The 12697-nt window shown below is 34.8% G+C and overlaps 1 protein-coding gene across 2 annotated transcripts in view; it reads left to right on the top strand.

Annotated features, from left to right (window-relative positions):
- The window catches only part of LOC127996712 (glypican-6-like), a 247772-nt gene that overhangs the window by 52582 nt on the left and 182493 nt on the right, over positions 1-12697 (top strand). For both annotated transcript variants that reach the window (XM_052591977.1, XM_052591971.1), the window contains exon 2: positions 7449-7607. In XM_052591977.1, the coding sequence (XP_052447937.1) occupies positions 7449-7607 (159 nt within the window). The remainder of the gene's footprint in view (positions 1-7448; positions 7608-12697) is intronic.

Here is a 12697-nt window from a genome sequence, read left to right as displayed (position 1 = left end):
TCTTAAAGGAAGATTCGGGCCGGGTGTCACAGCAAGGGACAAGAAGCAGACATGGGAATGTATAGCACTAACTATAAACGGTTCATTCGCCCTGCTTGTGCGCACCTATAAGCCTGCTATATTCATAAATGCAGTTTTTTGAGCCTGCAAGGTGGGAATGTCCAGTGGAAACAAAATGAACTGCGACACAATAAGATGTTCTGAAAGTGCTGTAATTGTTTGTGTGATCACTCTGCTTACAGAAGGTTGTGACAGACCCAAATCATTACTATTGCATTGTTGCATTTTCCTAGTTGCCAAATATTGTAATGTAGTGATTACTTAAATGTATATATTAAATTATAAATTATTATTATATAATCTATAGCTTCTTATTAACTCACTGTCATCCATTGTCTGCAACACATTTCTTCTGCCTCTTCGTCTTTCTGCCATTTTCTCCTCTGCTAAAGAAACTCTTAAGCCTCTTAAAAGTCCTTGTCTGTGCTCCTAAAAAGTTTGACCTTAAGACCTCTTTTAAGGGTTAAGATGCTTTCTGAATTACTTTTTTCTTTACTAGGATTTTTTCTTTAATTTTAATAGTAAACACCCACATTTCTAAGAATTTTCTTAGAATTTTGTCACTAGGAGCTACTTTTTGCATTATGATTCTTTATGAATACGGGCCCTGCACTTTGGTACCAAGTAGGTACTAAAAAAATGAAAATGTGACGGTAGCAGTTTTCTTTAAGTACCGGTGGTACCGAGGCCCCGCTCAACCCGGTTCTTGACACATAAAGCGCTATGATTTCCGCGAAGCAAAAAACGCAGAATGAATCTCAAAATCCAGTCTTGATAATGAAACTTACATTTTATGGACAGTCAGGGAATTTGTCAAAGTTGTAAAATATGTACAAATGTAAATTGTAAATAAGTTTTTATTTTTTTATTTTTTTAATTAGAATATTTTTGTGTTTTGCTTTGGTACCGAAATTGGTACCGAGAACTGTGGATTTTCACTGGTATCGGTACCACATACTGACGTTTTGGTACCGTGACAACACTACTACAAGCTAATTTAATGTCTGCAACTCACAGGCTCGTGTTGGTTGCCAAATCAGAAGTCTCTATGATGAACTTTAATGCTCAAGTTAAGGTGTTTGTTTAACTCAAAGTATGAGGAATCATCATACACATTTGTGCATGTCCAGCAGCATGCTGAAATGGTTTTAGTGGTCATGTGGTCTTTATGATATAATTAATGTACTAATAAATAAAGGATTGCATGCTGTTAAATGTACCTGTGGTTGTGTAAATGTACCTGTGGTTGTGTATATATATTAAGAGTTCAGATGCAAAAGATTTTTAAACATGCTGTCTGTTAGCAAACAGAATGAATGAATGCTGAAAACAGATTCTCTTCATTCACTAGCATGATAGTATTGTACCTCAGCAGTTAATCTTACTGTCAGGTTTGATGTTGAATCATTTGATTGAGAGAGTGTGTTCAGTGTTGACTAGCAGCATTTGCACTGTGTAAACTGATGTTTTTCAATGTTTTTTTTTTGTTTTTTTGCATTTGGTACTGCTAAACCTGGAGTTGCTGAATGCATTTTGGTGTGCAAAAACTGGTTTGATTCACTGCTTTTACTTATTTATTTGTGTTGTTGTTGATACCACAGATGAGTTGTGTGTGCATCAGCAGAAGCCTTTTTAATGAGCGTAATCTCTCTTGTAATCACCATATTTTAAAAGCATCCTTGACCGTTGCTTTGCTCCTCAATGTTGCTGACTACTAGCACAAATCCAGAAAACTAAAAATAAATAAATAAATAAATAAAGTTATGATCCTTGAGGTTTTGCTTATGGATACAGTATGATACTTTGGATTTGAACCTTACATTTATCAAGAATAAATAAGTTTCAGAACTTAACTGTGAAGTGAAATTCTATGCATTAATATTTTTTGATGTTAAATTTATGAATAGGTTTAAAATAAATATATATATGTATGTGTGTGTGTATAATATATATATATATATATATATATATATATATATATGTGTGTGTGTGTGTGTGTGTGTGTGTGTGTGTGTGTGTGGTGTATATATATATATATATTAGGGCTGGGACTCAATTAAAAAAAATAATCTAATTAATTAGAGGCTTTGTAATTAATTAATCGAAATTAATCGCATTTTAATCGCATATAAATATTTGACCTGAGAACAGTGAGAAGTATTTTTTTTTTCACATGGATTTATAGTATACCATTGAATAATGACTGAATACATGAGCTTAAGCAACAAAATATTGTTTATTTTTGTTCAACCAAGTCTAGCAGACCAGTGCAATTTTTGCCATGAAGTGTAGCAATAGCATATTTAGAAACAATTTAGAAATAGTACATTTCAGAAATTCAGGAAGCTTATAGGTGCTGGAACCTTCTGTAAAGTGTTTTTTTAAGTAAAAGACAATACTGTCAATTACATTCAGAACATTGGAAACACTGACTATTAGAAAACATCTCTCTGTTGCTTCAGAGGCCATAACATACTAAGTCCAACTCTCAATAACCTTTGCCAAAACAATAAAGAGTTCAACATAAACTGTTGCACAAACAAAATAATACATAGTTCAACATAAAGTGTAAAGTCCACGCCAGCTGCTATATGTTTTGCGTTGAGGTGATACTTGAGGCTCGATGTGCTGCTGCGGTGAGATGCGAACGCTAGTTGGTGCTTCAGTATAATCGGTCCGCCGAAACTCATCCAGTGAGAAACGTTCCGCGGTGCAAAAATAAGTTATTAAAAATGCGGGATTTTTTTTCTGTAATTAATTAATCTTAATTAACGCGTTATTTTTTGTGTAATTAATTAATCTCAATTAACGCATTAAAGTCCTGGCCCTAATATATATATATATATATATATATATATATATATATATATATATATATATATATATATATATAAAAACTGAATGTTGTGAATGTTATACATTAATTTATTTTGTTTTGTTTACCAGTCAGTCATTCCTGTGTACAAATTGTGATATTTCTGACTCTGTAGTTTGTAGGGTAGAGAAAGGCTTTGTGAGCTCTTCTGGTAGGACTGATCTTGATATCTTTCTTTGGTAAATGATATTTGTCTCACCATCTTTCACTGGCATTTAAACACCAGCAGCACTCGCTTGAGCTTCTCGTAGTCAGCATTTCCAGCTAATTACAGTGTTGCGCTTCAATCACACTCATGCCCAAGGTTTTAGAGATAACGATCAATAACGATCCACCACATCTGTGCTAAAAAAATGAGAGAATATGACCATAAATGAATACTTAATGTCTTGGAATGGTTTGTAAAAACCTCATGTTTATCATGACCTCACCTCAGGGTGCTAAAAACCACTTTGGGTTGACTTCAGTGTAACACGTGTTGAGAAATGACTTCTCTTCAGATATTTTGCCCTTATGAATTACTTACATCTTTCTGAGATGAAATGTGTGGGCTGTGTCTGTCAATATCTGTGATGGGCTCATCTGACACTAACCAGCTGTTAGCATGCTGTAAGACAAGCGATGAATTTGCAACAGAACGTGTCGTGAGTTGAGAAACATTATTGTGCTTCAGAATACAGCTGACCTGATTTTTTTGTCGCTCATGAAACTTAACCCTTAAGACCTAGAACATTTTTGGGGTGTCTTTCTTTGTTTTTCAGACCTATTCTAGCAGTCTGCATCAAGTGCCATATATCATTATAAACAGGATAACTTACAGTTTTAAGTTTAACTAATTTAAAGTGTGTATTTTCTTTTTGTTTTCTCTAAGAATTAATTAAATTACAGTATTTTAAGAAAAACGCTAGCATCATTTGGGTGTTTTTTACTTTGTACTCAAACGGAAACTCCTAAAGTTTGGATATTTTTCTTTAGAAAGTTGTACAGTATCTGGGTGTTTTACACTTCCAAATAAAATATTGTTTACATATAACATCCCCCACGCAAGTTATAGTCATTTATTACAATACAGTTATCTGTGCTTTTAAAGTAAAACACAGGCCTATTTCGTTTACTAACAATAGAGTTGTGTCCAAAAACAATTAAGGAGTAAAGAAAATGGAAAGAGTTTTATATAAATACAAAACAAAAAACGTGTTTTTTTTTCAGAGAAATATATTTTCAATCTAAGTATGAACAATAAACACAAACTGTGCAGCATGTAGTAAAAAACAATTGCACAAATTGTCTTCTAAAACAATACAAACAGTGCAAAAGATTCACAAACTACACACATAATGAGTGATAAATATTCAGAGTGCCACTGAAAGAAATAGTGCAAATTATCTTTATGAACCATGTAAGAATTATAGACTATACAGACTTTACTTTCACTTTGTGTTCGTTCATATTTCCAAAGAAAGACCAAAACCTATGTTTATTGGTTGAATAATAATAATAATAATAAAGAAAAAAAAGTAAGCCTCTTCAAGAAAAGACAATTATGAAACTAAATAATATATGCAGAAAACCAGAGTAAGGTGCTTACTCTGGTAAGGGGTTCACTGCACATTTCTATTTCAAATAAACTGTTCTGTTAAACTTTCTATGAATCAAAAAATCATGGAAAAACAATATCTATTTTGATTTCTAAAAAACATATGAAGCATCATTACTTTTTTTTCAACAGTGATAATTATAAGAAAGGTTTATTTATTTATTTATTTTGAGCAGCAAATAGACTGGTGTGGAGTAATGATGCTAAAAATTCAGCTTTGCATTATAAATTGTATAAGTTTTAGAGCATGTCTGAGGATAACCAGCTACGGCTGAACTCATAAGCATACAACATACAGTATCATTTCGAGTGAAAAAATAAAGAGAAAATCCAAAAAAAGTCAAAGATACAAGACTGTGTACATATTTTCATTTCGAGCGAAGTAACTAATCATCCCATAAACCACCGCGCCCCATTGAATTTGACTGAAGCCACAAGCGCGAAAGAGCCTTTTGAGCGACTTCCAAATCTAACTTTTTCCTCCAGTGAATTTTATTTTATATAGCGAATGTGCAGTAATAGCAGTTCTTTCAGTATACTTCGTGTAAATAAATAGTGTTTTATATAGGTATTGTGTATTGATTTTTATATTTATCATCGTGTATTTTATATACTGTGTGCATGTGTGAAAGCGGTCAACGATAACGTCAGCAACATGGTGCAGTGCTTTGTACCTGACAGCAATCACCACTCAGTCGTCAACACATGTCATTACCATTACACAAATGTTTAGTAAATGCACATAAAGGTACATTTTTTTTACATTTTGAAAGCTTGCAAATCTTATTTTTCGAACTTGCGAAACTTTTTTTTGTAAGATTTTGAGTTTTCGAACACTTAGTTTCAACCTTTCAGAACTGTATTTTCAGTTTTGAATCATGGCAGGATTTAAATCCCATAACAATCAGGGAGGAGGCAGCTGACTCGTCACAAGATGTTAAACCTTTCCACTTGGATTTAACAGGTTTCACAGGTTTGTATTTATGTTCCGCACCAACTGCACAAAACGGCCCCAAAATGAGAGAAAGCTGCAGCAATTCACGATACTCACGATATTGTCTTACACCCCTAATGGTGAGCATAAAAAGCTTCTGTTAGAAATCAATTTAGTATTATATTTATCATGATATACTTTGAGGAAAAAATTATATATAAATGAAACAATAAGGCATAAGAAGTAGAACTATAAACTTCATTCCCCATTTAATGTCATTAAAAAAAAACATATAATTTGTGATTGTAGCTTTGAGCCTGAAAGCTTTAAATCCCCTTGACCAACTAATTCAAGATACTCAAAGCGTTCATAATTTTTGACTAAACTTAAATGTGATTAAACTTTAATGTGAAAAAGTTTCAACAATGAATATTGAGGCTTATAAGGTTTGTTTCCTATTATTCCTGTCAAAGATGTTTTCAGATATGGCCCCGTTCATAAATTGCACAATTTCTCGCTCATTACATTAAAACGAGGAGACACAATCAGAAATTAAATCGCACACAGGCTTCAAAATATTTTCTCTGCAGAAGTCAATAAAAACTCAAAATAGGAGCTAGCATCTGCCTGTTCAGTACATAATGGTCTGAGATTAGTTTTCAAATCAACTTGCTGTATGAGAATGAGATTTTTCTCACACAGTGTTCGGCAGCAATGTCATTACCAACACACTCTTGTTTATCGCTTTTCCTCACTGTGAGCAACTAATGATACCTCGCCAAATTTTGACGTGATTTTAAATGTATCACTAGCCCATAGTTTGGCATTTCCTCCAAGCATTGCATTGTCCCTCGATACACACATGCCAGAAGTACTTTGGCTTTGGCTTGTGAGCTGGTGCAGTGGTGGTCTGGCTGACAGCATGTTTAATCTAGCAGGTGTTGGCAGAATGTTTTTTTTTTGTGAAGTTGCGATGGGTCTGTTTAATGCTGAGGTAGACAGATGGTAGAGATGGACAAATGTAAAATCCAAACTACACCCACTGCCCACTAGCAGACGAGCAACGAGCACTTTTTATATGTTCTACATTCCATGTATATATGTAACACATATACTTACAAATACATTTCGAATGAGCAATAACTGCTGTAAAAAGAGTAAAAAAAATAAATAAATACATAAATAATCATATCAACTTGTCGAAAATGGACATCCAATGATCTCTTTAACAATAATCCACAGGTTACACTGACAGAAGGCAGTAGTCACGCATTTGGCAGTAGTAAGGAATCACACAAAGGAATACATACAGAAATCAACTTTCATAGAAATCTCACGGTAAACGTTCAATAACAACCAAACATTACATGTAAACTGATGTCATAGACATAGACCGACCAGTCCCACGCAGCAGACTGCTTCAAGTTGAACAGACCTAATGTAACACAAAAAGACAAAATATGTTACAGATATTTGTTGACATTTTATGCATTTTACAATGAGTGCAGGGTAATTTGCCGTCAGAACAAAAATAAATAAACTGACCTTTTTAATACTTAAGCTGGAGATACATTTACTTCAGAAGTACAAATGCATATGATATGCAATTTGTTATGCACTACATAAAATATCACGTTGTACATATTGCAATGCTATGTTAATGTATGTAATGACATTGACACTCTGACAAGTTTTCTACTTGTTCGCAGTCATTAAAAAGCTCACCTGAGAGCAAAACACATGCCTGGAGGAAGTTTGAGGACAGCTCTCAAACATCCACCTGTGTCTTTGACGTAATTACAGATGTCACATTCAGCAGCGACATGCACCATTAATTTCTGTTGGTGCACCTTCACGTCTTCAGTGCGGTTTGGGAAATCAAACATCGCAGCGCTAGCTTAATGAAGCGTGTTTGATTTGGTGTGAAGAGTTCCGTGTCTCCCAGTGCGGCTAGTGAAATATGTCCTTCTCTCGTCCCACAGGTGAACAACTGCGGGTTTGTTCCCAAGGCTACACATGCTGCACTTCAGACATGGAGGACAGGCTTGGCCAGCAGAGTAAACTGGATTTTGAGAAATTAGTGGATGAGAACAGCCTCAACATACGGACGATATTTACCTCCAGACATAAAAAGTTTGACGGTAAGTGCCCAACAATTGGTGTTTAGTTTGATTATATTTTCAAGCCCAATATTATCATCCAGGTTTTTTGGTTTGATTACCAGATAGTCCATAATAAACAGATGCGATGCAAAGCAATTGTACCTTCAGTATGCAAATTACACTGGAAATGATGTGTAATGGCACCTGGCTGAGTTAAACCTGAAATAAGGGTGGTGGGGCGTGCCAACAAATCAAAATTTTTGTGGAAGATGTTTGTAGTTGCAAATTTAAAGTTGCAATTTGTGAACAAACAGATCGGTTGAGTCAGGTCTTTTGAATTAATTGTTTGAACTGGTTTTGAAGACTGAACCTGCAGATTAAAATTTGTGTATTGAGAATTAAAAATTGTTTAGTGTTAATAGTAGTGAATTTGAAGTAGCAATTTGTGAGCTAATCATTCTATCAAGTTACATATTTTGATTGAATTGTTCGATCCAGTTCAAAGACCTTAACCTGTAGATGAATTTTTGTGCATTAAAGTTATAAAATGTTTAATATTAGGGGTAGGAATTTGTGAACAGCACATTCTTTTGAATGAGGTATTTTGATTGAGTTGTTTGAGCTGGTTTAGGAAACTGAACCTGCAAGTTAATCTTTGTGTAGTAAAGTTAAAAAAAAGATATATATAAAAAAAAAGATATATATATATATATATATATATATATATATATATATATATATTTAGTGTTACTACCTGTCACAGACTGACTGTGACCTAGGACTTTTATTGTGAAGGGATTGAGTATGGGCATGTGCACACAACAAACATTTTCCACCATTACACATACAAACTAAATGCCGGCAAAAATATACCATCCTTATATAGTTGTATGTGTGTAGCGCTAATTTTGGTGTTGTGACATCCCAGTTTTCACCTCAAGTAGTTAGTTTTGTTTTTGTCTGTTAAATGTTATTTGTTTAAATGTTTAGTGTTCAGTACAAGAAAAGAAGACCAGAATACTTTACATAAGTGTGTATTTCATTTAATTTAATTATCATGGTAACTTCAATACATTTCAAACAGCTAGACATACCTTCTGTTGCACCGCTCACTTTGGCAAACTTATCCACATGGGAAGTAGCCATATTTAAGCTAACATTTGCTCATTTCCTTGTAAGTCATATCTTTATTGTCTTTGAGCATTTTAAACTGTTATAGATATAGGTGATGTATGTTGTAAAGCCAAACTATAATGATGTTATTATGGTTTTATCTTATCACCTGATTGTAAATTATAGAACCCCCCCCCTTAACATGGTATGTTCCAAATATAGGAGGAGCCAAAGCTTTAAAAGGCAGCCATTTCAGGGGAGAGGTGGGTTGTATGGAGAGGCTGAATTACACTTGTATTTTAGTGATGGGAAGTTCGATTCTTTTCCTCGAACCGGTTCTTTCGGACGGTTCGATTCAATAAACCGGTTGAAAAAAACGGTTCATCGGTTCTTTCACGCTCGACGTAATGACGTCATTGGCAATGACGTAATGGCATCACGTCTATCAAACATTCAAATATATAAAGTCAGTAATCATAACTTTAGTCAGTTAAAACCTCATAATCATGAAAAGTTTACATTTGAGTTTTGCAACAACACCTAAATACAGTAACAGCAATAATGTGCATATGAAGATTTAAGTCTTGAAGATATAAAGTAAATAAATTAGGTGTCATCAGCGCAGAAACCTTGATCCACTTACTAAACATAATCCATTGCGATGTATTTGTTATTAAATGAACTTACGTTTTGCCAGATTGCCCTTCATCCAAGCCCTCGAAATACCCACGCTCATAACATTACTAGTACAGAATCAGAATCAATCACCAAAAGAATCCCTTCGATTCAGACATGCTGTGAGTCAGTTGGCTTCACGCTGAATCGCGCATGCGCAGTATCATCAGTTCATCGGTTCTCAATTCGGACGCGTCCGACAGAAACGATTCTCGGTTGAGTGTGCTGATGATCCGAAAACCGATGCAACTGGTTCTTGACTCGAGAACGAGAATCGCTCTAACCGGCACGTGCTGCAGTTCAGTGTTATCAGCTGCTCTACTCGTGTTCATGTTCTGTTTACTACAAACTCAATTTGTGAATGTCATCATTAACTATAAATACAGTACATATATCTCATAAATCATCCCTTATTCCTATTAAACATAAGAGTCTTTAGAGTCTTAATTATTGTCCAACTTCCCTGAAAACCCATTTGGCCTATACATACAATACAGATTGGAAACATTAATCTAAAAAAAAATAATAATAAAAAAAATCAAAATAAAATATAGTTATTTTATCACACTTTCCAATGTTTAACAAAATACTTACAAAATTACACGCATGCACAATATCATCAGTTCATCGGTTCTCAATTCGGACGCGTCCGACAGAAACGATTCTCGGTTGAGTGTACTGGTGATCCGAAAACCGAAGCAACCGGTTCTTGACTCGAGAACAAGAATCAGCTCATCGGTTCTCAAATCGGACGCGTCCGACAGAAACGATTCTCGGTTGAGTGTACTGGTGATCCGAAAACCGAAGCAACCGGTTCTTGACTCGAGAACGAGAACTGCTCCAACAGTGGGCGTGTTTGTTCATTATCTGGCTCCGCTCGGTGTTCATCTTCAGTTCGGTCTTCACAGCATTTCATTCAGTGTACTGTTTGAGTAAATGGATTACCCCGGGATATTGAGGGGACTCAGAGGGAGTGTCAGTCACATTAAAAAAGTTAACAGCTTAAGTAATTTGTGGATTTATGCTTACTGGAGACGTGAACCGTTTCAAACGATTCAGTTCGAGTTGGTGAACTGGTTCAACCGGTTCACTAAGAAGAACCGGTTAAATTGAATGATTCGTTCATGAATCGGCCATCACTACTGTATTTTTGGGCCTAGATATTGGCATAGCCAAACTTACATTTGTTTGTATATTGTAAATAACTTTTTTTTGTCTTGCTATTTTTTGCTTTGTTTTTGACTATTGCTACATTGCACACTCTGGAGAACTATTTTTGCACCCTGGGGATTAAAACCACTCTGAACTGTGCAATTTGTTCCCTATTGTCTTATTTACACCTGGCTGCCGGTACATCCTAACACTACCAGTAAGTCTGAAGTAGCTATTTGTTAATGAATCGTACTATTGTCTCAAATCTTTTGAATGAATTGTTTGAAACTGTTCAGAAAATTGAACCAGCTGATTATTCTTTGTAATATTGCAAAATGTTTAGTGTTACTAGCAGGAATTTGTGTATGAATCATACAAATCTTTCTATTGAATCATTCTAGTCTATCAAGTCTTTGCAGTTGTTTCAGAAAACTGGTCTATAAGATTTATTTGGAAATCGGTTTCGGTAGTTCTTGAGTCACTGTAGCAGCTTCATTGAAAATATTGCAGTAAGTCATGTCAATTCCCATCTTTTTTAGTTTGTTGCTCATGAATAACTTTTTTAAGATTTTTGACTGGCAAAGATAAAAATAAATCTATGAATTCTGGTTGATGTCAAAGTGTTTTGGATATCGTCCCCTTGGAGTTATAAGGTTCTATCTGACATTTTTGTCAAAATTGAGTTATTCACATATTCTTATTCTGTGTTAACATATTAAGTTTTATGTTGTTTTTTTTCACATTGTGTGGGAGTTTTAGTCTGTTATTCAAAAGGTCATTAATTTGTGAGGGAAATTGTGGCCTAGTGTTTAGAGAGTATGACTCCTAAGGTTGTGGGTTCGAGTCTCGGGCAGGCAATACCACGACTTAGGTGCCCATGAGCAAGGCACTGAACCCCCAACTGCTCTCCGGGTGCTGCAACATAAATGGCTGCCCACTGCTCTCGGTGTGTGTTCACTGCTGTGTGTGAACTTTGGATGGGTTAAATGCAGAGCACAAATTCTGAGTATGGATCACCATACTTGGCTGAATGTCACGTCACCTTTTCGAAAGTGTTCAAACTTTGGTAACGATTTCTGTTTGTGGACATATAGGCTCTGAATAACTTCTAATCTACTTTTACAATCACAGAGATGTTCCTAATCTTGATCTGTGTAGAATATACTTTTTAACCTTTTGTTATGACTTCCTTTAAGGGGTTCGGTCCTTATTAAGTGGGTCAGAGCCACTCTGAAAAGCCACTATAATTTACCTGAAAACCAAACAGATCTGCTCCACACACCTTAAACTAATTATACAGTTTTTGAAATGTCATAATGAAGGCGTACAGTAGAGAGCTGGAATACATATTCATGGGTTATGTAAAGGTTAATATTAGCGCTCCTGAATAGTTGATTTGCATGTAGTGTGAATGGAAACAGCACTTGTTGAGCATATCATGTGATGTAAACAATCTCTGCTTTCCACAGGAGATCCAGTGCAAGTGAATTACCTTTGTGTGTGTGTGTCTGTGTGTGTGTGTGTGCATACAGTACTTGTGCATTCTTCTCTGGCTTCATAAATTAAACTTAATGGAGATCACAGTTGCACAGTTGCTTGAAGTATTTCACATGTCTACTCTGATTCCTCAGGAGAATAAAAATAAAACCAAGTACAATCAATAATTTTCACACAGTAAGAGTACAAAAAAATACCTAAATAAAAAATTAATTCATGTGTATTGCATTTCAAATTTCCAAACAATCTAATAAACTTAATGTGATGCATATTTTTTCAGTCAAATACATATGAAAACAGTAAAATATCTGAAATATAGATAAATGAATGTTTTACAGTAAATATATATATATATATTTCTTAAATTTAAGCATGGCTACACGTGTGATATTGCATTTATACAACAGTTGAAAAGTACAAGTAAAAAAAAAAAAAAAAAAAAAAAAAAACAGTAAAAGTGAAGAATAAAAACTATTTTCAGGAGGGGGAAATAATGCCAAGCTCTGGTCTATGTTTTGCTCCTCATATGCCTCCATTGCCCTTATTTGGTCCATCCTGTTCCTGTCCTCATTTGTGTGTATTCGTCTCCAGCAGTGTTTTGATTAATCTGTTCATTTGCTCCTAAGTGTGTTCCATCTGGTGTCTGTGTATTTAAAGTGAGTTCTGTCTCCACTTCTTCGTCAGCTGTTAAA

The sequence above is a fragment of the Carassius gibelio genome, chromosome A1 (assembly GCF_023724105.1).
Source record: "Carassius gibelio isolate Cgi1373 ecotype wild population from Czech Republic chromosome A1, carGib1.2-hapl.c, whole genome shotgun sequence".
Lineage (NCBI taxonomy): Eukaryota > Metazoa > Chordata > Actinopteri > Cypriniformes > Cyprinidae > Carassius > Carassius gibelio.
This window is presented reverse-complemented; position numbering and strand designations above follow the sequence as displayed.